The sequence below is a fragment of the Aphanomyces astaci genome (genome assembly GCF_000520075.1).
Source record: "Aphanomyces astaci strain APO3 unplaced genomic scaffold supercont1.9, whole genome shotgun sequence".
Classification (NCBI taxonomy): Eukaryota; Oomycota; class Saprolegniomycetes; order Saprolegniales; family Verrucalvaceae; genus Aphanomyces; species Aphanomyces astaci.
Genome location: NW_009798272.1, coordinates 1,406,288 through 1,433,856, shown reverse-complemented (window position 1 = coordinate 1,433,856; position 27,569 = coordinate 1,406,288). Strand labels below are relative to the sequence as shown.

Below are 27,569 nucleotides of genomic sequence, written 5' to 3'. Positions count from 1 at the left end.
CGCTCATCTACGTTTGGTTCTTTCCTCGTCCCTCTTGACAGGACACTTCGAAAACATGTGGGTATTTGACCCACCTGCTGAACATTGCCACGTGGTACGGTATTGTGTCCGAAAAAGTGAGAATGTGCAGTACAGTTCCGCAATATCTTATTCCTGTTCAAATATAATATACCTTTATCATTTGATAATTTCCAGTCTGCTCGCCTGTTTTTTACACAACCCTAATCGATACTTAATTCAAGTATAAAATTCGGCCCATCACTGGTCGTCAATGTGCGAAATTATTTACGTCATCGCGAACTGTCTAAATCCATTGTGTTTAGGTGTATGTGACAGATCTTGACGTGCTCTTTCAGATTACGTCCAACACATCGCTATAGGATATATACTTCATGAGGAATTCACGAAAGAAAAAAGGAAAATATCGGCCCATCACTGGTCGATCACGTTAAGTCCGTACATGGCCCCGAATGCAGCTCATCACTTTGCACGCACACACAGAGGTACTTCACAAGCATCGCATTTCGCGGCCCGCACCTAATGATATGGTGCGTAAGTATACCAAGCCACAAAGCTATCTTTTACATCACACATCACATCACCTACTAAATGCCTACCGGTATGTATTGTGTGGTCACACAGCTTGGGCATTGCGTCTCAAAGCTAAGCAAAACCAACTTTGGAACATATCGGCCAATGACGAACATTTTCATGGTTCCGATTGGTCGTGTACCTAATTGTCTCTAATTGGACAGAAATATCCAATCACCATGCGTTAACTATTTTCATCCAATGAAATATAAGTCCTGTGATGGATTTACCAATGCGCATGCCTGAATAGTTTTCAAGGTACCGCTTGGAGCTGTACCGGTTGTGATCAGATTTCACTGACATTTTCATAGGTACTGAAGCGGGGGGTATACGGTAGTGCTTTAAAACAGTCCCACTATTTCTTTCCTCAGAAATTGGTGCTTATATGAGATTTAGTATGCTCTGTCCAGGTCACCTCTTAACCCTGGGGATTTAGCATTAAATGTACTCAACGGGGATAGGACGGAGTCCCAGGTTTCAGGGCTACGGGGCTACTAACTGTAAAGTGCATCCGGATGGTATAATTCCCTGGTTAACAGACGGTTTTTTTGGTCAAGGCAACAGCATTAACCCTAAGAGCATCTCCAACGGTAAATTCTAACCTATTGCTAAAGCATAGGTTAAAGTCAAACTTCGTTTTTACGGTTGCTATTTTGGCACTATCCGGACTCTTTAGAAATTTCGTCCCACAGAATTTCTATTTTCGCGTGATATAGCAACAAACCCTCCGGATAGAGCAAGAGTTTCTATTCTATATCCGTAACTTCGAATTGAAATAGAAATAGAAACGCCGTTGGAGATGCTCTTAGAGCATCTCCAACGGCGTTTTTATATTAAGGGACGGGAACTTTTTCTGCATATCGGGAATTGCTCTTCAGTGTCAACTGCACTACCGGTATGATGATACTATTAATACATAGGTGTACAGTGACTGTAGTACTGTACTACACTGTACGTAGTACTACTACTGTACTATTAATAGTAAGCTTACTCCGTAATTATTGTGGAGGGTTAAGTGTACAGTACAGAACGGTAGTACTCCCACAACACTTGACATGCTTAAATCCCCTCTTTTAGGACAGAAAGCATGTACTAGTATTACTGTAATAGTACCGGTACTCCGTATGAAGTACTACTACGTACTAGTAGTACTTAGTACACGATACAGTAATGTTATCCCAACATCACACCTGTTAAGTTAAAAAACGAAATCACAACTGTAAACGGCACTCCAATACGTTTGTTGTTTTGGTCACAACGTCGACAAGAACTCTTTCGCCCCTTCGTACGAGGCAAACATGACGGCAGCGTACGGCACCACCCGCACCATGTTGGGCAAAGTCCCTCGGTATAACGACATCGCCCCTTCGTCCCGGACCACTTGTTTGACGCAGTCCAGCATCCCCGTGTACCGCTTTGTGGTGTCTACCTGCAGACGCTTCTTGACGCTATCAAACGGGTACGACACAAGCTGAGCAATAGCCCCCGACCAGCTCCCCACGATCAAATGGTCTACCGAGTTCAGCTGGCGCTTGTGCTCTGGCCAGCGCCACGCCGGCCACCGCTGCTGCACAGCGTAGCTTTTGCTGTATTCGTAACATGCGAACTGGATTCCTTCGAACGGAATCGAGCCCACCAAGCCGGAGAGGCAGCCCCGATAGAGCCCCCGGACGCCCTCGTTTGTGTAAATGCGCGCCAATTCCGCGTGAATGCCTCGAAAAGCCGTGGCGTCCTGCATGATGATCCGCGTGCGGACCACTTCCATTGGATACACGGCAAGGGTGGCGCCCATGCCAGCAATGGCTCCATGCACCGCCTTCTCCATGTGTGGCGCGTTGGCTGCCGACGACTTGGACTGCAACGTGTCGAAGATGCAAAACTTCACCCCTGCGTACGGCCCGAGCCGGAAGCACCCGGCCAAGTTGCCTTTCCAAAAGCCACGGATGCCTTCGGATACGTAGAGCTGTTGACATGCGTGGTGGATGGAGCGATGCGCGGTGGGATGGCTCACTTGGAAGAGGATCTTCATCACATCCAAGGGCGATGTGCAGGACCGTGTCACGCAGCCCGCAAACACCCCCGCGAGAACGGAGTGGACTCCATTGATCTGAGAGATCGCCGCCGACGTGGCCAAGGTCTTGTTGGTTGTTGTAGTCATATTCAATTGTGAGCCACTTCGAGTATCGTTGAAGCACTCGAAGGAAAGCAACATGGCAATTAAACCTAAATTAGTGGGTCTCCGACTCAATTTGAGCCAATCAATAGTCGAGGTTTTATTTCCACGCTTGGACTTTTTGTAACTGTCGGTCCATGGTTTAAAATGATCTCGTTTTTTGTATGGTCTGTAGAAAAAATGAGGATGCGAAACTTCAACATGCGTCGATCTTGAAAACAACAACACTAATGGATGGATAATTGCAAATGGAATGCGCCAATGGCATCGCTGCAAGTTATCATTAACCATTTCAAGCATGTCACCTGCAAACACCATGGAAACATCGCGAACGTCCCCACAATCCACCAACTTTCATACACCCTCGCAGAGATTCTCGGCGACACTTCTAGAAGCCCTATAAAAGAACTTCTACTCGTAACGTTTAACGACCTCCTGCACAGAGTCGTCAGTCAACTGGGGTAGCCTTTGCCGTTGGGCTTTGCAAATGAGCAACTTATGAAGAAGCATGGGATTTACTGTGGGCGCAAGTTCGAGGCTACTTTTGTAGAAATCTCAACTAACTTACTTCTAGGGACGGACGCATAAACAAACTTGCCATACTATAATAATAATACTATGTTGTATTAATACTTAAGTGCAAATGCATCAATGGGTTCTATCGGAAACGTCGATTTGCCGAAGCTCGAGAACACCCCCAAGTCAGTGTTTCATTGGCCCCCCATCTTAATTATCACGTCAGATGTAGCCACTTTCCTCAACACACACGAACAAAGTGCACATAATTTGTACTACAAGGATCAGTATGGTGCGAAATCCAAGAGCCGTAAAGTCGAGCAACTGAGGCGTTGAATTCTCCACCTAGTTGTAAAGTACGCTAAACTCGTCTTAGCTATCGCTCTCGGGTATGTCTCTCAACCTTAGGTGGATCAATCGACGAGCGAGTTATGATTTCGTAATACTAGCAATTTACACTGCGTTAGATCACGATATCAAGCACCATACTTGCCACATGACCCAATCAGAAGGCAAATTCTCGCAAATCCACATGCGCTTGCATGGAACTGTACCCGCCGTGGCTGAAGATGGCAGCGTCGTTGAACGTCGCCACTGAATCTTGGCGCGACGAATGCACGAGCCAGGAAGATGCTGAGAGATATTCTTTCGTCCCTTCGTACGAGGCAAACATCACGGCGGCGTACGGCACCACCCGCACCATGTTGGGCAAAGTCCCTCGGTATAACGACATCGCCCCTTCGCCCCGGACCACTTGTTTGACGCAGTCCAGCATCCCCGTGTACCGCTTGGTGGTGTCCACCTCCAGACGCTGCTTGACGCTGTCAAACGGGTACGACACGAGCTGGGCAATAGCCCCCAACCAGCTCCCCACGATCAAGTGATCGACAGGATCATCATGCAGGACGCCACGGTTTTTCGAGGCATTCACGCGGAATTGGCGCGCATTTACACAAACGAGGGCCTCCGGGGGCTCTATCGGGGCTGCCTCTCTGGTTTGGAGGGCTCGATGCCGTTCGAAGGAATCCAGTTCGCATGCTACGAATCCAGCAAAAGCTACGCTGTGCAGCAGCGGTGGCCGGAGCATAAGTGCAAGCTGCGTGCGGACTACTTGCATGGGATACACGGCAAGGCTGGCGCCCATGTCAGCGATGGCTCCATGCAAGTTCTCCTCCATGTGTGGCGCATTGGCTGCCGACGACTCGGACCTCAACGTGTCGAAGATACTAAACTTCACCCCTGCATACGGATCGAACCCGAAACACTCAGCCAAGTTGCCTTTCCAAAAGCCACGAATGCCTTCGGATACGTAGAGCTGTTGACACGCGTGGTGGATGGAGCGATGCGCGGTGGGATGGTTCACTTGGAAGAGGATCTTCATCACATCCAAGGGCGATGTGCAGGACCGAGTCACGCAGCCTGCAAATACCCCCGCGAGAATGGAGTGGACTCCGTTGATCTGAGAGATCGCCGCCGACGTGGCCAAGGTCTTGTTGGTTGTAGTCATATTTAAGTGTGAACCACCACATGTCGAGAGCTGGAAGGAATGAATCATCATAGCAAAACTAACAGTAAATTAGTGGGTCTATGAAGCAATTTGAGCCAATCAACAGTCGAAATTTTATTTCCAATCTTGGACTTCTGTAACTGTCGATCCGTGGTTTTAAGTGATCTTGTTGTTTGTATGGTCTGTGGAAAAAATAGGGAAAGCCGAATATGCGAAAACACGAATATGCGAAACTTCAACATACCGCGTTCCTGAAAAAACACTAATGGATGGATAAGTGCAAATGGAATGCACCAATGGCATCGCTGCAAGTTATCATTGACCATTTCGGGCATTTCACCACCTGCCAACGCCTGCGAACGCCCCCACAATCCACAAACTGTAATACACCATGGCAGAATGTACAACGAGCGAAGGGATTATCGGTGACACTTCTAGAAGGCTATAAAACACTCCTAACGACATCCTCGTCAACTGGTGTGATACTGTATTGGTATTGGTATTTCGATTTCAAAATGGCCTGGGGCTGCCAATTGAATCGACGCAGTGATAGACGGACCGAAGTACCGGGTAGCCAAATAAATTATCGAATTAATACCTTTTGACCAATCCATTTGCAGGTGTATCTGGTGTCACGAGTTCAAAAGGGACACACCGTCTAGCGTTCGCCGTTACCAAAACGGCTCGCTGCCACCCGACGGTAATGGAGAAACGGATGGTCGCTGTCAAATGCGATCCGATATCTTCGCTAGATGGACGTGTTGCAATACTGTGGCATCATTGTATCTGACAGGATTCACAGTGAGTATATTTATTAATGTTGTTACTCAAGTAAAACGACGTCTCGACGACTTCAGGTGGATTTCCAATCTACCGAAAATACCAAATTTAGCTTGAAAGCACAATATTGGCTTTGCAAATGAACAAGTAATGAAGGGTCGAGCAAGCACTTGGCTACTTGAGATCTCAACTAACGTAGAGTTCCAATTTGCTGTTAAGAGACGACATACTAGGTATTTTGGAGTCGCTTCTGGGAAATGGAAGCAGCTTGGCAGGAATGGTTTTCGACTTCTGAAACTGATCATTCAAGAGGAAACAAAGGTCTTTCCACGTAAGTTTCGATTTTCAAAGTATCTATCGTGTCCTCATGTCCCATTTTCCAAGCAAACACCTCAAAAGCAAGGGGCATATTTTAAGCTTGATCGTAGTATTGATCCTTTCATACTTCATTTTTTGTGGTTAGGGTATACTATTACAATACGAAGTACATACTACATGTATGTACGTACTGTAGTAGTACTGTACCACTCCGGAGTACAGTACTACGTAGTATTAATACAGTAGTACGCAATATACTATTAATAGTTATTATAATACCAGTAGTACTGTACTTCTGTCAGGTCCATATTGCAACCCCAACAGGAGTAACCTGTTGGGGTTTGTATTTAATTATAGAGCCAATTGGTGAATTGATCTATAAAACACATGGGATTAAGGAGATAATTTTTTTAAAGAGGTATTTCTACACAAATTTCAAGGTGAATAGCTGACTGTGAATCTGATGTCCCTTAAATTGTTCCATGTCTCTTAAATTTGGAAAAATTGCCGTACTACTACATAGTACTTCCATCCCGTGTATAGTGGTCGAAGGCGTGGAGGGGACAAATATACAGTACGTGTACCTCAAGTTCGAGACAACCTTTTTCTGCGAAATACTGGATTGGGGCACAAAACATCCATTAGGTGAAAGCCTTAGAAAATGATATCCTACGATATATGTTACGAAACTATCTAAAACAATGCCAAATATCAACGCGACAGGACATAACCCCTATTAATGCATACCAGTGATTTACAAAGGGCTATCCCAAAGCGTGGCTTGCACTGAGTGCGAAGTAGAATTCGCAGTCCAATTTCGTCCTTTGCAAGTAAGTACCGGTACTAACGTAAAGTGCAATTAATGGCGTATGTGCCAATTAATGAAGTATAAAGCTAAGCCAATCACTGAGCCCCTAACTGGAAAAACACCAATCACAGAAGAAACCTCGTAATATGAATACTTGTAGCCATACAACACCAAAGGTTAAATTTTACGTCAACAATTGGTACACCACTTTATAGAGGTAGGGCATATATGATGAGCTGTACAATATACAGCTCAATTGTGCGAAGTATACAGTTCCATTGTGCGCTGTACATCGCATGTCGATGATTGGTGGATTGCCGTGAAAATTGTCTACAAATTAGGACTTTTCAGGATTCAAAAAGGATGCCTAAATCAGGAAATATAGCACTTCTCCGAAATACTAAACAAGTTGTATTGCAACAATTGGCATTCTAGGTTTCCTCCGTCCCAGTTTAACCACTCGATAAGGAACGAACTCAGTGTGTTTGAAATGTTTGGAGATTCAGGTACCTTTCGAACCGGGAGAGCCAGTACAATTCAGTACGCCTGAAATCGATGTCAAAATAAGGCAATGACAAGTGGTAGAGCATGAAGTTTATATACTTTATCACATGTAATAATAAGCAATAAAACAATGGCCAAAACGAAAAAACTAACCGTATGATTTTCACCCATATCCGTACATGAATTTATTTTGGCAATAATTCATCAAAAATACTCAAATTTCCACCCAAAACTACGAAAAATATCAGCATTGATTGGTCCTAAACAGAAAAGGCATCAATGGGTTGAGTTTTATCCGAAACGTTCATTTGCCGAAGCTCGAGAACTCTCCCACCCATCTTAATTATCACGTCACACGTACTGTAGCCACATCCCAAGCTAACTGCACATAATTTGTACAATGATCAGTATGGTGCGAAATCCAAGAGCTATAAATCCGAGCAACTCGAGGCGTTCAATGCTCCTCCACCAACAGTAGTTGAAGTACAGCAGTACGCTAAACTCGTCTTAGCCACATGCATCTTTAGCTCTTGGGTACTTCAGTACGCCTCTCTACCTTCGATCAACCGAGGTGTGTTATTTCGTAATACTAGCAATTTACAGTGCGTTTGGTCACGATATCAAGCACCATATTTGGCCACATGACCCAACCGGAAGGAAATTTCTCGCAAAGCCACATGCGCTTGCATGGAACTGTACCCGCCCAGGCTGAAGATGGCGGCGTCGTTGAACGTCGCCACTGTATCTTGGCGCGACTGGTGGCGGAGGTAGAACGAATACACGAGCCAGGAAGCTGCCGAGAGGGTCTCGTACTGGCCGTTCCGCTTGAGCCAGCTTTGCGGCGGCACTGGAAATGGAATGTCGGTGGGGTTGTGGGCTGGAGGTCGGCTGGTGGATTCTTTAACGATACCCACAAAGCACGTCGAGTCGACGTTGGTGGACAGAGATACTAAACACTCGTTCAGGGCATCTACACGTTCGAATTGCAGTACACACTGGTAAAGCTTAGGGCTACGTACCGTTCATCTCTGACAAGTCCAAGTGCAGTACCACAATGCTGCGCTTGGACGACGCTATAAATGCAAGAACGCGGGATGCCAGAGCATGCGGCGGTGCGCATTCCACCGTCGCCGCATTGGCCAGCGTGGCGCAAATGTCGATGGAAGTAGTCAGGACAAGATGAGGGATTGACAGCGCCTTCAGGCTGCAAAAGACATGGTGATTGCGTTTCTAAATAGCAAGCAGGGGTGCATCAAGAGGCATACATGGAAGTCTTGTCGGTAGCGTGGCCCATGTCCAGCACTTGCTTGAACGAGGTGGTTGCTTCGGAGCCTGGTGGGTAATACATGCAGAGGGATGGTCCAGTCAGCAATGGTACAGTAAAAGCCTTCGGGTACATTACCTGTAGACACGACAAGCGAGCCATTACTCCCATTCTTAGCGATCAAGTTTAAGGACGTCCATTCGGTCTTGCTTGACTTGGCCACTGGTGTCTCCTTCTCACTCAGGTACACCAGCACAGCGTAGGTCGCTATCAATGGTGGCAGTGTCATCCTGCCGCCGCTCTTGCGAAGTTGGACAATGCACAAGGACACTGTAAGTGCGATTTCTCAGGTGTCTCGTACTTTACGTGATTGCAGTTTAAAATAGTGTTAGTACCTTACCACCTCGGAATCAGTACTGTAGTGCTTATATATTCTAGTATTGTTCTGTGGCTATACATGTATCCCAAAGTCTAGTTCCAGTATACACCTACACGTCAGCATTTACCCGTGGCTGGTCTGCAGTAGCCTTTTCATTATCCTGCACACTAGTACAGTACCAGTTACAAGCCTTTACAACTTAAATTAGTGTATATCTCCTGCGTTTTTTGTATTTTCAACCAATCCGCGGTCGTATTCAATACTAGTATCAGTCAATCAATTTGCTGGATTGCCCTTTGGTTCACTCACGGGAGTATAAAACGTAGCTATTAAACTTTGGTTGTTATTGTCTAGATCATACTTACCTGACTGGTGCTCGACCGTGATCAACAAGGCGGTTGACATGAGCCGGAGCAGGCCTTCACGCACTCCGGTGCTGTAAGGGCTCAGGAGTACCTTCGGGTATTTCCACAGTGCAATTTTTGCCAGCGGAGGTGTGCGCGTGCGCCACCTCCACCCCCCCTCCCTCGTATTCCCTCCTTTTCCCCTATCAACCAACTACGTCCAACCTCTTCCTTTGCCCCTAACAACAACGATTACCCCTTTGGACTCCTCGTTCTTACTACTAAGTATATACCCCACGACAACGAAATCCTGTACGTACTAGGTATTAATAGTAGTGTACTACCGGTACTACGAAATCGTCGGGACTTATTTTATATATGGAACGATAGGAAAACTGGACTAATAATACAATGTTCGTTTTGGATTGAGGTTGCTAATCGTATGTATAGACTACTAGTATTTCAGACATCGTGAAAATTGTACTACTAGTACGCATTACAGTAACACCATTTTGCGGTTAATTTCGATATTGCTAACGTCAATGGAATTTCACGAAATATACCAGATCTTTTTCGAAATTAACCACAAAATGGCGGTCTATGGTTTACAACTTGAGCGCCGTGACCAGTTCGGGGTCCACAATCGACTTGATCAAGCCGTTGCCGTTGAGGATTTTGGTCGTAGCAATCACAATGTCAAATGGACATTCTGGCTGCTTGGACAGGTGGCGCAGCGCCGCGATTTCCATAAACGTCACCCCCCCGACAAAGAACACGACCATGACCTTGCGTTCGTCCGCGCCAAACCCCTTGTCCTTCTTATCCGTCGTCGCCCCTACAAACAGCGTCACATGTCCCATTTTGCGTGCCGCGTCGTACCGGGGGCTTCGGCGACCGGCGGAGCCTGCGAAAATTCCTCGCTCGGCCCCGGCAGCTGCTTCATCGTGTCCTGGATCGTCTTCCATCCGGTCGTGTGGGTCATCTTGTTGGTCGCAGCGATTTCCACCAGCCGGACGCTCAACGGCGCATACCCCTTTGTCACATACCTATTCGATCGTACGCGATTCAACTCGTCATAGTTTATGCGACACGGTTGTGTGCATTCAGTGTCAAAACTATGATTTCTCTCGTACCTGTGCATGTTCATGGAATTCAATTTGTATACAACAATCAAATAAATATGAACATTTAAAAAAAATACTGCGAAGTATTGTCGATTTGATATACAAATTTGGGGAGAGGGTGCAATCGAATCAAGCCGACCAAACCGATCCACAATCGATCTGATTGGTTGAATTTCATTGAGAACGTTTTGATTGGCTAATAATTTTGAGCTGATCTGATGTAGCCAATCAAATCGATTTAAATTCCAACGAGAAACCACGCCACAACACGAAATTTCACTCGAAAGCACAAAATTGTGGATTCGATACGAATTTCCAGACCCCGTCGAATCGAATGACCTCGCCACCGAATCGAATCATCACGATCGACGCTATTGGCTAATCTATTTTTGAGTGGATTTGATTGGCTGCTCTTGCAGAAAGGTCACATATATTCGACCAATCAGAAATCCAGCGTGATTCAATATATTGATTCGACAAACAAGGCGAACTTTGGAAGTTTATAGCGAATTCACAATATTTATATCTTGCAGGTGTACAAGTGATGATTGGAGTTTATTTGAGAATTCTATACTCATATTCACGTTTTCTGATAAATACAGTAGTAGGTAGGTTGACCAGCCAAATGTGAAATCATGCAGTCAAGTCGACTCTGACTTGGTGTATGGCGAGATCATGACAAGTCTTGAAATACAAAGATCAAAATAAAAACCCATCGATCGATTGAGATACTCCAATGGTCAAATCGATTCGAAATGGGAGGCGGTTTGTGCTCAATCGAAAGCGCAGCCCCAAATCAGCAGCAATCGAAAATCGACCAATCAAGTAGCCAATCAAATTATCCACTCTTCGATACCAATTCAACCCAGAAGAATTGGCAGAAGAAAAAAATTTGTTTTTATATCATTCGTAATTTAATATATATATATATATTTATTAAAATCAACAACAAAATGTTTTCTAGAAAAATTAAATTTTAATAAAGAATTTTCTAGCCAATCAGATTGCACGAAACCATTATCTGCGTCAAATTAGTGTATGCCTTGAATTGATACCCGATCACCACTGAACACCTTTTTTACATACAAAATTCAGTACAAAGAAAGCATCGATCGATCGATTTGGCAAAGAATCAGCACAACAGTAGTCCAAATTTGGGGTCACACGACAATACCAAAGTCAGTACAAACAATCGAGATCATATATAGAGATGGCGAATCATAACTGTACGTCCAAATGTGGGGTAAACGCATCAAACATGTGTAAACATGTCTATGACGACGACGTACGCAATATCTTTGGGGTTGAGCACGTTCACGTTGTCATTGATAAGGCGCAGCGACTTGCGCACGGTGAGGAAGGCCGACGAAGTGGCGACGGGGAACAAGCTGTCTTGGCGGCGGAGAAGTCCGACTTTTTCAAGGTTGCCCAAGATCAGCAGCATCTCAAACCCGTACGTTTGGATGAGTTCCCGGCGCAGTAAGTCGAATGACTTGGCTTTGATCCCGCCAGTCGTGAGCGACTGCAGACACAGCAGCCTTAGCACTTTAAGCAGAGGTTCCTGGCACCCGATCAGTTCCTCCAGTTCTTCGAGCAACGACTGGCCTTCCAACATGGACCGTTCATGGTGCCACAAGTCTGTAAAGGCCTTGGAATCCGTCGTCCGCTTGATCAACTATGTACAGTACGTATTATAGTGTGAGTGTTTCATCGCGTATTATAGTGTGAGTGTATCATTGCGTAATATAGTGTGAGTGTATCATCGTGGTTGTTGTTGACGGGGAGGACAATATAATCGAACAAAAACATATCAAGACCCCAATCATCCAAACCCACACAACACACGAAGAATCAAGTGGCCCATCGTAAATGAAGAAGTATTGAGGTTATTGTCGTATATATTCGATACGATACGAGTAATTTCCAGACGACCCCGTCGAATCGAAGTATCTCGCCGCCGAATCGAATAATCACGAATAATCGACACGCTAGGATTATAATATATCGAATATTTTGTTTGTGGATTATTTGATTGGCTGCTCTTACATGTATATTCTAAAACCAAAATCTGAACTCCAGCGTGGTTCAATACGAGTAGGATTGGTTGGACAAATGAAGCGAATTTTGGAACTTTACAGCGAATTCACAATACAGATACGAATTCTTTTTTATCCTTGTATAAAAAATATTATATAATAATTTAGGTTTGAGAATACATTCTAAAACAAATGTATAAAAGAATTTTATATAATAAAAGCGCATGTCTTATTCAGGTTTGAGAACACATTATATAAAACAAATTTATAAAAATGATCTCGCGTCAACGACGTGTGTGACCACTTTGCACGGGTTTTACATACAAACTTTAGGACAAACAATCGATCGATAGCAAAATAATATGTCCACGTGTGGCGGAAACCAAGGGTTGGTTACATTGGACACAAAAGGAGGATCCAGACGACAAACGGTGGTTCTACTAGGCTAACCGAGCTCAATAATGGTCAATGGACGCAAATAGAGCTAAACACAGTGTAAATCGTGATATAAAAATGATGTAAATGATGTAAGTCGACCTCGGCAAAGTTGATGTGGAGCTGCAGCGCCGCGTACGACTGCTTGAGGCCAGGAATGCGCTTGACAAAGTCGCGGATTTCCGAAATCGATGCGTTTTTCTTGCGGAATTCCTCGTATCTGGTGCATATTTGTGTGTTATTCGAAGCGAGGGCTGGTTCACGCACCGTTCTCGAATTTCGCGCGCTTTGTTCTGCAAATGCGCACCCAACCGCTCCGTGTGATAGTCGCGCACTTCGGCGTACAAGGCGTCCGTCGAGTTCAAGTTGACGGGGACGAGTCCGGCCGCCGCTGGTTGTTTCTTGGCCTTGTCTGAATCGTCCTCGACGAGCTCTGCGTCCACCTTGACGACCCTGCATGAACATGTGATGACGCCAACAAGGAGTAGGAGATGTGTACCCGTTGGTGATGCCGATGATCTCGTCCAACAGGCCTTCGTACGTGAACGGAGTGACGAGCGGCGACACTAGGTCCACGGTACGATCGAGCAGGATCAGCGTGTCGATCTCGGGCTCGACGGAACCGACGCCATGGCCTTCCGCCTGCCGCTTCTTTTGAAACAACGCCATGGACTCGACCACGACTTGCGACATGGACCCCTTGTACTTGACGTTTGGGATGAGACCAAACAGCGACTGGAGCTTATTCACGGACCCCGCCACGGTGTGCAGGCTGCTTCGATCGTTGTGGACAAACAGGTCGTTGAACCCGTCTGACAGTTCTAGACTCAAAATGTCCTCCTCCACGGGCACCAAATCCATGGGAAATTCGCCGATCACGAGCGAGCCCATGACGCCGGCTTTCTTGAGCATTTCGTCGCAAGCCAACGTTCGCTTGGGCGCGTAGTAGAGATGGAAGCGCAGCTTGACCTTCCCCGCGAGAGCTACGGGCATGGGTCAGTGACAACGTGGACGATGACACGAACACCTTTGATGGTGGTCGCGACTTGATGGACAGCCGCGACGCTCGGACGGACAATGAACACCATCACATCGCACCCAGATGGCGGCCCGGGACCAATGTCCACCGTGAGTTCTTTGAACTGCACAATTCCATGGTCCTTGAGCACTCCAGCACCTTCGACAAGCACTTGAGCCACGAGGCCACTGAGCTCCGGGTCCAATACCAAGGACAGATTGGAGCGTTCCTTGTCGCGAAGACTATCCAATATGCCGAAGAGTTCGCGGCGCGCATCTTCACGGAAGACGCTGAGGTTGATCGCGCTGTTCTCCAAGCTACTTACCCTTGATGCCATGTTCGTTCTTCGCAAGGCGGTAGCAATAACTCCCCCTCGCTTGTGATTGGTTCTTTTTAGCGTAGATATGATTCGCTGAAATTAAGAATAATATATCCAATGAAATATCTTTATTCGTTCAATCCCATCTGGCGGTGGAATCTTCGTGTGGTGAACAATGCTTGTCATAAAAAATAAATGATTCTAAAGCAAATTCATTTATCTGGTTTCTATTTTCAACTCATACAATACGGTACCATATGCTGCTCTCATGTGTCGAGTAGTATACTTATGTTGGTAGCTAGCTATATGAGTAAAGCAGGGCAATAGAATAAGTACACAACTTCCTTCGATCTTATTGTGCTGTAGAGCGGTGTTGTTCCTAACTTGGCATGAATAGATGCCAAAATATAAATAATTCATTTAACAAATCCACCCTGTTAATCCTAAATAGTGTATTTGTATGTACTACTATTTCATGAACTTGTCATCGTGTCACTGTTTGATCAACGTGAAACCGACATAAAGCATTCGCAGAACAACACGCATTCTTCATTTCCCCTGCTGGATACATGGCGGCATCCCACCGTGTCCTTGGACATCCCGACGTATTCCCGCTCATCGCCGAGTTCCAGCAAGGTCTGTATATGGACATCTTGGAGTACTGGCGGAAGGTCAACCAAGATGGCGGTGGAGGGTTCTGGGCGTCGTTAGATCTGCCGCTGCATGCCATTGACCGTCGACTGCTCGGCTCTCCCACCCAAGCCCGGTATCAACTGCTCGTTCTCGTGGCCGCGAATCAAATGCACCTCGTGCGCAGACTACTCCGTTGTCGACCACATTATCTCACCCAGCCAGGTGCATTTGACATCGTTTTCTTCGTAGTCAATCTCACATACATGTAGATGCCCCGGCCGTCATGGATGTCGCTGCTGCATTCGGTCGGATCGATCTTGTCCGATTATTCCACACGTTGTCCTTCGCTCCGTCACTATGCTCCACGAAAGCATTGGACCTGGCGGCGAAATACGGATACATGGACGTGGTCCGCTTCTTGCACCATCATCGGCAAGAAGGGTGCACGGAAGCGGCGATGGTTGGCGCGGCCACACATGGACATCTCGAGGTTGTGCGATTTCTCCACGACCATCGAGCTGAAGGCTGCACGGCGGACGCGATGGACTACGCGTCAACCAACGGCCACTTGGACGTTGTTGCGTTCCTTGTGGCGTGTCGACACGAAGGATGCAGCACATGGGCCATGGACACGGCGGCGGGCGCGGGACGGATGGACGTCGTGCGTTTTTTGCATTTCCACGTCAAAAGCGCATGCACCAGTACGTTTCCTCTTCCACGGTTTCGTCCGCGTCTGACACGATACTGGTAGTCAACGCCATGAATGCGTCGGCGGCGAATGGACATTTGGAAATCGTGAAATTTCTCCATCACCACCGCACCGAAGGTATGTGTTTGTTATAAGAACCGCTTTAAGGGTCCAACATCATGTTCTTGTAGGATGTACACAACGAGCCATGGACATGGCGGCCAAGAACGGCCATCTCCCAGTCGTCCAATTCCTCCATGAACACCGACGCGAAGGGTGTACGGAATTCGCCTTGCATAGCGCGGCGCAAAATGGACATTTGGGCACGGTGAAATTTCTAGCGCGTCATCGCAATGAAGGCAACGTTGTGAAAGCGATGGGCGTGGCCAAATTGCACGGACATGTGCAATGTGTAGCGGTGCTCCAGTGCGCAGCGTAGTTTTGAGTTATATGTTGTACTACTTGTCGAATGAAGAGGTGTAAGTTTTACGGTGAGAATACTCGCAAAGTGGGTGTTGGCTGCTACTACATACTACAATATGAGCACGATATAGGCTCTATTGGGGCATTCATTTTGATTTGTAAAGCCATGAGATACAGTACATGGACAACGAATTGCGGGTTGAGCGACAAGTGATTGTTCAAGTATCGTACTATTTGTGAATGAATATTGATATTACGCTGCAAAGTTAAAATCACTCAGCGGGCACTTCATGGCCTCGGCCGCGTACTAGCTGCTATTTGCGAATGAACTGAAAATACCCTGGACGGTCGCTATATAGTATACTAGTACAGTATGTACTATTGGTGCACGACGGAACCGAACTACCAAACATGGAATTGCCACGCCTGGTGTTTGACCTGTTGGTTGGGCATTCATTGTGAAGTGGGCTAAAGAGAGGCTACTAATGAATACAAGAGAGGGGTCACTATTGTTCATTCGATTCAAAATTGGAGTGGTGTATCGGCAGGGAATCGATCGACCAATCAAAACACAAAACTATCATCAACTAGCCAATCAAATCTACTCTTCGAATAATTCAACATTGAATTAACGTTAGTGTGTGATTGAAATTAGTGTGACACTGGACGATCTTTACATGCAAAAGTCAGCACAAAAGTCAGCCAAATATTGGGGAAAAGGACAATACTGCATCTTGCGTATAGATTGCGAGCGCGACATAGTATGTACTTTGAGGGTGTACTACCCCCAAAACAACTAGTTAACTCTTGGGGAAGAATGAGATGGTCGCATTGTGCATTGTCGCGTATTCGTTGTATCGTCTGTCTGTCTAGGTGTACAAGGTCGGAATCACCTAGTGTATGTATGCTCTCCGACGTATAACGTGGAAAAGAAATGAAACCTGGCCAATTCGAATCGAGCTTTTTGAAATCGGGGGGGAGGGTGTTCGAAAGGCGATGGCGTATCGTCGCTAGCGCCGCCACTCGGAACTCACTTGTGGTCTGTTATGTGGGTAGACCAAAGTGAGTTGTACAGTGTACTGGCTATGACTCCTTGCAGAACCTTCTTAGCCTGAGATTTCGATGAACCACTTGCATGGAATTGGATGCAATTTTACACCAAGCTATAAATAGATTAGCTTACACGCCGTTAAGTTCACAACTTTAAATGACGTTTCCACTGTGAACCAATGTGCGACGACGAACTAGAAAATGTAAAGCAAAGCACACGCGACATGACGTGCATGCGACAACTTTCCTAGGACGTTGAAACGTAAAGCAGGAGATCAATCTGCTAGTTGTCGCTCACATCACACAATTCAAAATGCAACAAACCATGAACACCAACAACCAACAAGGCATCATTTTGGCGACCACCCCCAACTGCTGCCCCGCGGGAACGCGCAAGGGATGGCAGTCGGTGGCTGCGGGGGTGATTGCTGGCTGCGTCACACGCACCACGACCTCGCCCCTGGATGTGCTCAAGATCTTGTTTCAAGTGAAAAGTCAAGGGGCTACGACGCTCCAATCCACATGCCGCACGCTGTTCCAAACGAGGGGTCTTACGGGGTTTTGGAAAGGCAACTTGGCGGGGTGCTGCCGCCTCGGACCGTACGCTGGCGTCAAGTTCTGTCTATTTGACCAATTGCAATCGCTGGCACACGGGGACAACGACGCCCCGACCAACGTCGGCCGAGTCACGTGTGGCGCGCTTGCGGGCATAGCAGCGACCTTCATCGTGTACCCCATGGAGCTCCTTCGGACGCGACTCATCGTGTCTCCCGTGCCTCTGACCATCCGTCTCGAAGCCCGGCGCATCGTGCAAGCCGACGGCCTCCGGGGGTTCTACCGCGGGTGCACGTCCGGGCTCGTGGGGGTTATCCCGTTCGAAGGCATCCAGTTTGCGTGCTACGAGTATGGCAAAGCGTATGCGACGACCCATCGCTGGCCCCCGTGCCGCTGGCCCCAAAACAAGACCCAATTGCAGACGGTGGACCACCTCGCGCTAGGCAGCATCGCGGGGGCCGTCGCACAAGTGGTCGCGTACCCGTTGGACACGATCAAGAAGCGCTTGCAGTTGCAGGGGTCGGGGTCCAACGCCCGATACGACGGCATGGTCGACTGCGTCGCCAAAGTGGTGCGAGAGGAGGGGGCGATGGCCTTGTACAGAGGGACCGTTCCCAACATGGTGCGCCTCGTGCCGTACGCCGCCGTTATGTTTGCGTCCTACGAAGCTGCCAAGGACTTTCTCAAGGCGTTGTGAGGATGGTGGTTCCAGTATACTTCACACAATCCGAGCGCCTTGTTTGGGCAATCCATGCCCCTTGACCAGAACTGGTCGGGCGGGTCTTGTCAAACCCGCCGTGGCTCCAAGAGTCCGTCGCCGCCGCCATCATCACCCCTACTACAACTAATCTAGTTCATCCTTGTCACGTTGTAATTTAACATTGCTGACCTTGTTACATTCTCATTGCCCATTATATATAGTGTTATCGTGATCGTAAGACAGCATGCTCGAGATTTGTAACGTATATAGTGTTAGCGTGATTGTACGACAGCATGCTCGAGATTTGTAACGTTAGAGCGGAATCATTATTGATGGGTTTGTGAAATTATATCGCGCGCCGAATGTCTTGGTTTGTTTCTCTGAGGACAACAAAACAACGTGGCAAGTATGCAATTTAATGACACATGTGTGGGTGGGTGTATGTGGTTTTACCACAGTAATGTAGCATTCACTATATAGAGTGGGGAGTTTGCACATCACAAATGACGTTCCACTTGGTTGTTGTGGCGGCTAATGCACGGTAAAACGCCTAACGGTTTGCAAAGCAATCGCGACATGCCCAAACTGGATCCGCCATGGTTAAGATTACGAGGGCAATCACCTCACTTGTAACCAAAATGGTGCAAGTCATCTAAAGATTATACTATATGTCGTTCAACACCTATTCCAACTTTGTATCGATACAGTATTAGTTACAGTTAGGAAAATAAACCGTAATAATAACGATACAGTAGAACTGGACAAGCCCACGGTTCAGAATTTCGATTAGTGAAAAATTGATCGAGGAATACTACTATAGTACAGTACTACGTAGTAGAATTTAAACCAACCGGATGGCGGATCTGTAGCCTTCGATGACGTGCACCATACTGGTACCGGTAATACAGTAACTTTGTGAGAGTACAGCCAATGAAACCGGTAATACAGTAACTTTGTGAGAGTACAGCCAATGAAGCACCTCGAGGCTTCGGGAACTGATTATAGGACTGTAAACCATCATATCTCGATGCCAAGGAGCGGGCGAATGCGTCCTTGAAAGAGAATACAATAATGGATGCGTGCTACGTTACTGTGGTAAAACCACATACACCCACCCACACATGTGTTATTAAATTGCATACTTGCCACGTTGCTTTGTTGTCCTCAGAGAAACAAACCAAGACATTCGGCGCGCGATATAATTTCACAAACCCATCAATAATGATTCCGCTCTAACGTTACAAATCTCGAGCATGCTGTCTTACGATCACGCTAACACTATATACGTTACAAATCTCGAGCATGCTGTCTTACGATCACGATAACACTATATATAATGGGCAATGAGAATGTAACAAGGTCAGCAATGTTAAATTACAACGTGACAAGGATGAACTAGATTAGTTGTAGTAGGGGTGATGATGGCGGTGGCGACGGACTCTTGGAGCCACGGCGGGTTTGACAAGACCCGCCCGACCAGTTCTGGTCAAGGGGCATGGATTGCCCAAACAAGGCGCTCGGATTGTGTGAAGTATACTGGAACCACCATCCTCACAACGCCTTGAGAAAGTCCTTGGCAGCTTCGTAGGACGCAAACATAACGGCGGCGTACGGCACGAGGCGCACCATGTTGGGAACGGTCCCTCTGTACAAGGCCATCGCCCCCTCCTCTCGCACCACTTTGGCGACGCAGTCGACCATGCCGTCGTATCGGGCGTTGGACCCCGACCCCTGCAACTGCAAGCGCTTCTTGATCGTGTCCAACGGGTACGCGACCACTTGTGCGACGGCCCCCGCGATGCTGCCTAGCGCGAGGTGGTCCACCGTCTGCAATTGGGTCTTGTTTTGGGGCCAGCGGCACGGGGGCCAGCGATGGGTCGTCGCATACGCTTTGCCATACTCGTAGCACGCAAACTGGATGCCTTCGAACGGGATAACCCCCACGAGCCCGGACGTGCACCCGCGGTAGAACCCCCGGAGGCCGTCGGCTTGCACGATGCGCCGGGCTTCGAGACGGATGGTCAGAGGCACGGGAGACACGATGAGTCGCGTCCGAAGGAGCTCCATGGGGTACACGATGAAGGTCGCTGCTATGCCCGCAAGCGCGCCACACGTGACTCGGCCGACGTTGGTCGGGGCGTCGTTGTCTCCGTGTGCCAGCGATTGCAATTGGTCAAATAGACAGAACTTGACGCCAGCGTACGGTCCGAGGCGGCAGCACCCCGCCAAGTTGCCTTTCCAAAACCCCGTAAGACCCCTCGTTTGGAACAGCGTGCGGCATGTGGATTGGAGCGTCGTAGCCCCTTGACTTTTCACTTGAAACAAGATCTTGAGCACATCCAGGGGCGAGGTCGTGGTGCGTGTGACGCAGCCAGCAATCACCCCCGCAGCCACCGACTGCCATCCCTTGCGCGTTCCCGCGGGGCAGCAGTTGGGGGTGGTCGCCAAAATGATGCCTTGTTGGTTGTTGGTGTTCATGGTTTGTTGCATTTTGAATTGTGTGATGTGAGCGACAACTAGCAGATTGATCTCCTGCTTTACATTTCAACTTCTTTCGAAAGTTGTCACAGGCTTTGGGGGGGTGCCTTGCTCTACATGTTGCAGTTGGCGCCGTCACGTATTGGCCAATCTTGCTAACCGTGGTTAGTCATGTTGAGGGCGTCGTGGTATTTATAATGTCAAGTTAATTGCATCCAATCAACAAGGGCTTCGTAAGATGACAATTCGCTAGGAAAATATCGCAGAAAGGTTTCTGTCGACTGCCATGAGTTGGCAACGGGGTAAACACAAAACCGACCAATGGCGACTTAAAGGCGATTGACGTGCTTAAGCTACTTCTGCACATAGGCTTCGAGGTGCCTTTAAGAGATGGGTACAATAACGTTATATTCGAAGTAGTTGCCGATCAAGTCATTTTCGATCAACACTACGTCGTATAGTACTTGAGTAGCACACTAACATAGGACATTTCAATTCGGACAATACCGCCCTGCCGAAAAATGTTCTAGAACACCTGTCAGTCATTTCTTACCCGACAACGAACACGCGACATTCCAACAAGGCGGCTTGACAACGCATACTCAAAGATCCCACCATGCCACGCAAACTCCTTTCCAAAATATATTTACGCAGTACAGCTACTACGAACGTTCATCTTTGGACGATTTCGGGGGGGGGGAGTCATATTAGGATTATTCGTCATAACAACAAAGCTGTTTCCCCAGTCGTTCGTGATGTTAACTAGAAGAACAAGATGCGAGGGCGACGTGCACACTTGATGGGGGACATGGATGGCCATCAACAACGGGGGGTGGTTAGTTGCCCCTTGTTCATTCGAGATACCGGTGGATCAATTCGTTGTACCGCTTGCGCAGCATGGCCGGTTCTTCCGACAGCAAAAAGTTCTTGGTCAGTTCGTACGTGGTAAACATAATGGCGGTGTGGGGGGCCACACGGAGTAGGTTTGGTAGAGTCCCCCGATACAGCGCTGGGACCCCTTCATTTCCCACCACTTGGACGAGGCAATCCGCCATGCCGCGGTACTTCTGCCGTTGCCCCCCTTCCCCGAATGCTTGAGCTTGCAACCGTTTCTTAATGGTGTCGAAGGGGTACGCCACCACTTGTGCCATTGCGCCGGCGAGGCAGCCCACGACCAAGTAATCCAACGTCTCCAACGACTGCTTGTCATCGTGCCAGCGCCAAGCAGGCCATCGATGCGTGGTCATGTACACCTTGGCGCTTTCAAAACAGGCAAATTGGGTGCCTTCAAACGGAATCGCTCCCAGCAAGCCTGGCCCAAGGCCTCGGTATAGCCCCCGCAGTCCTTCGGCTTTCACCAACGTGGAAAAATCTTGAAGGATTCCGGTCGACTCGCTGGGTTTCAGAGACTGGAGGATGATGCGAGTGCGCACCACTTCCAGCGGATACGCGGCGACCGTGGCCATCATGCCCGCACAAGCGCCACAAAACGCGCGCTGGCTATGCGCAGTGGACAATATTTCTGGGGGCGAGCCATGTACCAACGACTCGAACACGAAGAATTTGACACCAGCGTATGGCCCAAGGCGACAACAGCCGGCGAAATTGCCCTTCCAAAACCCCCGAAACCCGTTGGTGCCGTAGATATGGCGACACGTGTCCACCATAGACGACGCCCCGCGCCGTTTCTGCGTGGACTTGTCGAGCTGGAAAAGAATTTTCAACACATCCAGGGGCGATGTGCAGGTGCGAGTGACGCATCCCGCTACGATGCCCGCTAGGACCGAGGCCTGGCCTGACGTAGGGGCACTGGACGACGTGGTCATAGTTGCGTGTTGAAAGTGGTGGGACGATGAATTCATATCATTGGCTGAAAAGGACACGTCACTGAGATGCTAGTAATCCCTCGTCCCACGTAAGGGCAAAGCATGTCATCACAAAGTCGAAGTTGCACAATTGCTCAACTACCGGTAGTAGTATGCACTAATACTGTGCGAGATTAATACCTACTAAGGTAAACCATCAATATCGCGAAAGCTTTTTGTGCACTAAAATGTCAAATGTTTGAAGCACTCCACCACAATCCCTCCAATAAAAAAAGCTATGGTGCTCACGCAGTGGGAGTTGTCCTTGCAAGCAGCGTATCGCTTGACAATCGAGATAAAATACGTGCTTTGACTACATCGGATGCTGTCTGACGCATGTGCGGCGGCTCGACGGCGTCGACTCGGACCTATGCAATTGAAGATCGGCATCTGTCTAGGATTTTATGGGGAGACGAGGATCAAAACAACGACACAGCGACGTCGTTTCTTAGTTCTGTGTGCGTTAAGCTACGTTGAGCACCAGGTATCCGAGACATCCGGTACAACCTCAATGCTGTGTCCGACGCCAACGCACTGCTGGACTTCCGCTTCGATGCCATGGGAATCAAGAAGTTGGGCTACCTACTTGGTCTCCCCGCTGTGGTGATTACTCAATGCTATCGTGCTTCCTGGGACGACGCGATGTATATTATGCTCGGCCGTCCAACTCGGTTCCACACCATGACGCAGACGTTTGGGTGTTCACGGGCTGCTTTGTGCACAATTCTTGTCCAATGTAATTGGAAGAAGAAGAATGACATCTTTGTCGTTGAAGACGCGGCGGCGCTAAGGAGTCTCCATGCCAATCAAGTACTGCACGCAGCTCAAACCTGGTTTGGTTGGAGGGTCGTGCAGTTCTTGATTGGCCAAGAACCGGCCAATCATATGCAGTTATCACGGTCAGACTGGACCCAGATGTGCACTTTTAGCGGATTGGCAATCAGATATACAGTAGGAGTACGCGTTTGCGTTCCATATGAGGTTTGACAGGCCGACTTCCGGCTTTGGCAGCTAAGTCGCGAACGGACACTTGCAAAACCTCTCTAATATCGCAAAGGTCCATCCATCTACCCATCTACTCCTCCATACATACGCTTACTTTAGTCTATGTTAACAACGTTACGGACTCTATACATACACGAAAATGCCACAGAAGCACTCAACTCTACTCCATGTTATACTACGACGTTATGTCATGTGCACGCGTTGAATCAGTCGGTTGTTGTACACAACAACGTCGAGCACACTTTCAAAGCTCACCGACGACCCGATCCAGGTTGTGCGGTACATTCCTTGGTTGTTCCATACACGCCACACGAGGCCTTGTTGCAGCTGGGTGATATTGTACCGTGGAAAGTAGTTGTGGACCGTCTGGCCAAGCAGCTTGGGGTTGCTAAACTTGGCTTCGTTCAAGTCGGCGAGCAATTGACGCTGGCTCGTGGCTGCGTCGGAACTTCTGACGCCACGGTTGTAAAACTGATATGCGACGCGCCTTTGCCGCCCGGTGGCGTTGACTCCCCAGTCGGTGGGAACGGGGTCGGCGGGGGATCCGTGCGCCGGCATCGGGTTGAATATCGCTAGCCGCGAGTTTCGCGTGAGCTGGAGGCGGCCCTCCGTGCGGCCGACCCCGCGCATGGGCCACCACTGGGACACGCTTTCGTTTTGGTGGGCGTCCGAATCAAAGAGGGTGACCACGAACGCCGACGACGCAAACTCGGCCCCAAAGAGGGGTTTTTCAATACCGTACATGTCAGTAGGGATGGGCGCGTTGCGGCTCAAGTCGACGGCATACACGATGTGGTCGGCAAAGATCACGTCGGGTTCGCCGTTTTTGAAGAGGGCAATGTACACGTACGCCTCTTCGCGCATAATGTGAAACACTTGCGCGTTGTACATGACTTTGATTTGGTTGGGATACGCGTTCACCATGGCCTTCCATAGCGACTGGTACCCCTTGGACAAGATAAACGTCCACGGCTTGCCTTGGCTGTCGGCGATTTGGCGCTGTCGGATCATCTCAGGGTGGACCCACCACAACATGTAAAACGCCGGCGCCGTGTCCAATGGCCCGTACCCTTGTTGTTGAAACACAAACCGGAAGAACCCTTCGAGCACGAGCAGGTTGTTTTGCTTGAGAAAGTCTAGGCCAGACATGCTCACACGAGCCCAATTGTTCGTCGGTTGGGGGGGCAGCCCGTAGTCGTACACGCCAAAGATGGACGTGTGGACGTCAATGTAGCGGGCAAACCCGTCGTTCACGGCCGCGATGAGTTGCTGAACTGGCAATGGCCCTACGACTTGGGCGGCGAGTTGCAGCACGTATGCATTGTAGTCGCCCGTGGGGATGGCGTCTCTGTTGACCCACGTGTGCCCTTTGACACCGGGAAGAAACGGAACCAGTCGGTTCGTTGGGTCGTACTCCTTGAGCAAGTGAAACACAGGCTGGTACAACGATGTGGCGTAGCATGTGCCCATTTCGTGGGGGTAGCCAAGGGGGTCGGTGATAGTGTTGGACTTGCCTCCAATTTCACCCGACGCTTCCATGATGGTGATCTTTGTAAACCCTTTCTTGGCCAAGAGGGTGGCGTAGTGCACCCCCGCTGGCCCCCCGCCCACAATCACAATGCGATCATGGCGACCCATGTGAATCGTGGTCGGAGAGGCGGTGACGATGGCTGGTAACGCAACCAAGAGAGAGGCCAAACCGACGAGGAGCATGGCTAGCGGACGCATCGTCGGAGGAGCAGGTATGGGAATGACGCCTGACCGCGGTGTTGGATAGTATGCTTGACACAACGTACAACCGGATATAAGTACACCAAATACCGGGTATTAGAATCTTGGGATCTGAGATTTGGACAACATCACGACCAGGCACTTGCTGTTCGTAGCCAATCAAATCGCACGAATCACCCATTCAGCATTGAATTTACCAATCACTTGAGGACATTGCCGATATTTGTATGTCGTCCAACCCTTCTGTTTTACTGGAAACGTTGCTTGTTAATTCGAGGAACTCGCGTTGGTCGTTTGGACCACAACTTTCGACAAGGCAATTCCTTGGGTTCAAATGGATTGGGCAACTTTATACCACTACGTAGTACTAGTATGTACTGTAGTGGTATACTAGTATAGTACGAGGCTAAACAATGAACGCGCGTGCGAAAAAGATTGAATCTAGCGGTATACTAGCACATAGTATTATCTCTTGACATTTGAAGTGCTCAGGTATTAATAGTAGTAGTATGATTTAAATGAGGATTTAGCGATTACTACCATTGTGCCTGTCCATACATGATACTAGTATACGTTCTTAAAGCCGTTGAGCTTGCCCCTTTGCCATTCACTTGAACTGCACTTCTCAAAGCAGAGGCCTCATACATACAGACGGACGGGAGAATATCCACCAGAGGCATTTACGTCCAGTCCGTTTGTCGATAGAAAGTGCAATGTCATGGTAGCCAGCGCACCAGGGCAGAATATTTATCACCCAAAGTTAGCATAAGCGTTACTGCAATCGCGTAATTCCCGTAATCATTTCAAATCTAAAGAACCAGTAGCCCTGAAAACTTGGAACCCGGCCCCCTGGTGTTGCCGTTCCTGGGGTAAGTGCATCGCACAGTGAAATGGTAACGTTAGTACATTTTTAGCCCCTAGCCGGAATGTTTGTTTTGGCTTACACTGCATTTGACTATTGGTATGACAAAATAAGAACAAGTGATATGATTGCGTAATCAACAGTGGAATTGCTGCTATCAGGCAACAAACTAGGTGAACCCGTTGCTCTGCCGCCGGTGTTAATTGCCGGTTGGAGCAAGATATGTAGTTTTTGTTGCTGCTTATTGTTGTGAACACCGAGCAGAACATGCATGACATGAACGTACCTTGCATCATCCAACACAATTCTCCAATGACGCCATGCCAGAATTGTGGGGCCACGACAGTCTAATTATACACCAATATATAACCAAATGGAATAGTTGTGTCTTTGTTTTTGTTTTGCGTATTGAAAGTAGTGTTTTCTGACTTAATGGGACGTAATATTGCAGGTTAGTGAATTGCAATGGGTGAGATATCATGGTGATAGTGAATTTCGTATTCCTTCGATCACATGTCACACAACAACAATAATTGACCGAATAAAATAGTTGCGTCTTAGCTATTGTGTTTTCCTGTTGAAAACTGAGTTTTCTGACTGCTCTGGACAAAATATATCTGGCTACTTGTATGTGTACAGTACTCGCACCGTACAGTGTGTGAGAGAAGCGTTTCGAAACAAACACATGGCAGGTCAGTGGACATTTCTACTTGGTTTCAGTATATCGATGAAGTGGGAGTGCCGTTCCTCCCACACGACCAAATGACTTGACATTTTTAAGGAAACGACACCACGACTGTGTCACTTCCATAACCTCGTCGCCGTTTCTTGAAACGTTGTCTACTAACCCTTTTCCTTCATACATGATAACATTGACTCTTTGGTCGTGATTTCTGTAAACGCATCATTAAATTTGGCGTTTTCTGATCAAAAGTGTGGCAGGGCATTTGAAAAGTGTAAGCTGGAAATCCGAGCCAAGTTCACATCAAGCTAATCAGATTTCATTTTAAAAACGACGTCATTTGAAATTTCACCATAGACAAAAACAAAAGACACTTTTTGACCCTTACAAACGCGAGCTTAAAAGCTACTTTAATGAGAAGAGTAGTTTAGATACCTGCTGTGGGGGAATTATTCTTGTTTCATCACAGTTCTGATCCGTCAGTTCGTGCAACTCTCAAGTCGAAATCGTACCGGTATTTTTGCACTGCTACATATTGAAGTACTGTAGCACACCTTTTTTCTATTGAAACAGACAAATTTTCAATTGATTGGCTCATGCATCCAATGGATTTGCATTTGCGTCCACGTATTTGGTACGCGATCCACTGGAATCGGCACATGCAGCTCGTGTGCCCAATGGATTTGGTACATAAACCATTAAACTCGGCATCCACCCAAACAAACAATCGTCCGTCGCTTGGATTTAATGATGAGTGCAATTGAATCGGTAGAATTGATAT

The 27,569-nt window shown here is 47.9% G+C and overlaps 9 protein-coding genes across 14 annotated transcripts; 2 read left to right on the top strand and 7 right to left on the bottom strand.

Moving 5' to 3' along the window:
• Window positions 1-1,751: 1,751 nt before the first annotated feature.
• Window positions 1,752-2,784, bottom strand: H257_05246 (hypothetical protein). The gene has a single exon (XM_009830048.1). It carries the CDS (start codon window positions 2,747-2,749, stop codon window positions 1,844-1,846), a length of 906 nt encoding a protein of 301 aa, XP_009828350.1. The 5' UTR covers window positions 2,750-2,784; the 3' UTR covers window positions 1,752-1,843.
• Window positions 2,785-3,538: 754 nt separating this feature from the next.
• H257_05245 (hypothetical protein) lies at window positions 3,539-4,787 on the bottom strand (the record flags this gene model as incomplete). Its single annotated transcript, XM_009830047.1, has 1 exon — window positions 3,539-4,787. The coding sequence occupies one exon, from the start codon at window positions 4,785-4,787 to the stop codon at window positions 3,786-3,788; it is 1,002 nt and encodes a 333-aa protein (XP_009828349.1). The 3' UTR covers window positions 3,539-3,785.
• Window positions 4,788-7,686: 2,899 nt separating this feature from the next.
• Window positions 7,687-8,782, bottom strand: H257_05244. Of its 2 annotated transcripts, none has more exons than XM_009830045.1 (4): window positions 8,600-8,782; window positions 8,463-8,529; window positions 8,217-8,401; window positions 7,687-8,167 (listed from the first exon to the last, which is right to left on the bottom strand). In XM_009830045.1, exons 1-4 carry the CDS (start codon window positions 8,748-8,750, stop codon window positions 7,818-7,820), a joined length of 753 nt encoding a protein of 250 aa, XP_009828347.1. In that variant the 5' UTR covers window positions 8,751-8,782; the 3' UTR covers window positions 7,687-7,817. The 2 variants fall into 2 exon arrangements, with proteins under 2 accessions (XP_009828347.1, XP_009828348.1); XM_009830046.1 differs by having other exon boundaries at window positions 7,687-8,146.
• An 815-nt stretch (window positions 8,783-9,597) lies between these two features.
• Window positions 9,598-14,153, bottom strand: H257_05243 (hypothetical protein). Of its 5 annotated transcripts, XM_009830040.1 has the most exons (7): window positions 13,807-14,153; window positions 13,279-13,762; window positions 13,047-13,232; window positions 12,882-12,999; window positions 11,598-11,983; window positions 10,064-10,230; window positions 9,598-10,019 (listed from the first exon to the last, which is right to left on the bottom strand). In XM_009830040.1, exons 1-7 carry the CDS (start codon window positions 14,132-14,134, stop codon window positions 9,790-9,792), a joined length of 1,899 nt encoding a protein of 632 aa, XP_009828342.1. In that variant the 5' UTR covers window positions 14,135-14,153; the 3' UTR covers window positions 9,598-9,789. The 5 variants fall into 5 exon arrangements, with proteins under 5 accessions (XP_009828342.1, XP_009828344.1, XP_009828343.1 ...); XM_009830042.1 differs by having other exon boundaries at window positions 13,279-14,153; XM_009830041.1 differs by having other exon boundaries at window positions 9,598-10,230.
• A 473-nt stretch (window positions 14,154-14,626) lies between these two features.
• Window positions 14,627-15,943, top strand: H257_05242 (hypothetical protein). Its single transcript, XM_009830039.1, has 4 exons — window positions 14,627-14,971; window positions 15,019-15,450; window positions 15,501-15,575; window positions 15,629-15,943. Exons 1-4 carry the CDS (start codon window positions 14,686-14,688, stop codon window positions 15,874-15,876), a joined length of 1,041 nt encoding a protein of 346 aa, XP_009828341.1. The 5' UTR covers window positions 14,627-14,685; the 3' UTR covers window positions 15,877-15,943.
• Window positions 15,944-17,235: 1,292 nt separating this feature from the next.
• H257_05241 (hypothetical protein) lies at window positions 17,236-18,162 on the top strand (the record flags this gene model as incomplete). Its single annotated transcript, XM_009830038.1, has 1 exon — window positions 17,236-18,162. One exon carries the CDS (start codon window positions 17,236-17,238, stop codon window positions 18,160-18,162), a length of 927 nt encoding a protein of 308 aa, XP_009828340.1.
• A 1,353-nt stretch (window positions 18,163-19,515) lies between these two features.
• On the bottom strand, window positions 19,516-20,711 carry H257_05240 (hypothetical protein). The gene has a single exon (XM_009830037.1). It carries the CDS (start codon window positions 20,653-20,655, stop codon window positions 19,717-19,719), a length of 939 nt encoding a protein of 312 aa, XP_009828339.1. The 5' UTR covers window positions 20,656-20,711; the 3' UTR covers window positions 19,516-19,716.
• Window positions 20,712-21,337: 626 nt separating this feature from the next.
• On the bottom strand, window positions 21,338-22,469 carry H257_05239 (hypothetical protein; the record flags this gene model as incomplete). The annotated part of the gene is made up of 1 exon (XM_009830036.1): window positions 21,338-22,469. The coding sequence occupies one exon, from the start codon at window positions 22,467-22,469 to the stop codon at window positions 21,495-21,497; it is 975 nt and encodes a 324-aa protein (XP_009828338.1). The 3' UTR covers window positions 21,338-21,494.
• A 1,129-nt stretch (window positions 22,470-23,598) lies between these two features.
• On the bottom strand, window positions 23,599-25,310 carry H257_05238 (hypothetical protein). Its single transcript, XM_009830035.1, has one exon. The coding sequence runs from the start codon at window positions 25,239-25,241 to the stop codon at window positions 23,697-23,699; it is 1,545 nt and encodes a 514-aa protein (XP_009828337.1). The 5' UTR covers window positions 25,242-25,310; the 3' UTR covers window positions 23,599-23,696.
• Window positions 25,311-27,569: the final 2,259 nt, after the last annotated feature.

Bases quoted from the DNA above. Each gene is read 5' to 3' on its own strand.
- H257_05238 (XM_009830035.1), bottom strand. From the start codon at position 25,241: ATGCGTCCGCTAGCCATGCTCCTCGTCGGTTTGGCCTCTCTCTTGGTT.
- H257_05242 (XM_009830039.1), top strand. From the start codon at position 14,686: ATGGCGGCATCCCACCGTGTCCTTGGACATCCCGACGTATTCCCGCTC. The intron at 15,451-15,500 runs GTACGTTTCCTC...CGATACTGGTAG, and splicing joins CGTCAAAAGCGCATGCACCA to TCAACGCCATGAATGCGTCG. The intron at 15,576-15,628 runs GTATGTGTTTGT...ATGTTCTTGTAG, and splicing joins CCATCACCACCGCACCGAAG to GATGTACACAACGAGCCATG.
- H257_05240 (XM_009830037.1), bottom strand. From the start codon at position 20,655: ATGCAACAAACCATGAACACCAACAACCAACAAGGCATCATTTTGGCG.
- H257_05243 (XM_009830040.1), bottom strand. From the start codon at position 14,134: ATGGCATCAAGGGTAAGTAGCTTGGAGAACAGCGCGATCAACCTCAGC. The intron at 13,000-13,046 runs GTGCGTGAACCA...AATATGCACCAG, and splicing joins GCGCGCGAAATTCGAGAACG to ATACGAGGAATTCCGCAAGA. The intron at 10,231-11,597 runs GTACGTCGTCGT...ACGATCGAATAG, and splicing joins CTCAACCCCAAAGATATTGC to GTATGTGACAAAGGGGTATG.
- H257_05244 (XM_009830045.1), bottom strand. From the start codon at position 8,750: ATGACACTGCCACCATTGATAGCGACCTACGCTGTGCTGGTGTACCTG. The intron at 8,530-8,599 runs GTAATGTACCCG...ATTACCCACCAG, and splicing joins CTCGCTTGTCGTGTCTACAG to GCTCCGAAGCAACCACCTCG. The intron at 8,402-8,462 runs GTATGCCTCTTG...TGTCTTTTGCAG, and splicing joins GCTACCGACAAGACTTCCAT to CCTGAAGGCGCTGTCAATCC.
- H257_05246 (XM_009830048.1), bottom strand. From the start codon at position 2,749: ATGACTACAACAACCAACAAGACCTTGGCCACGTCGGCGGCGATCTCT.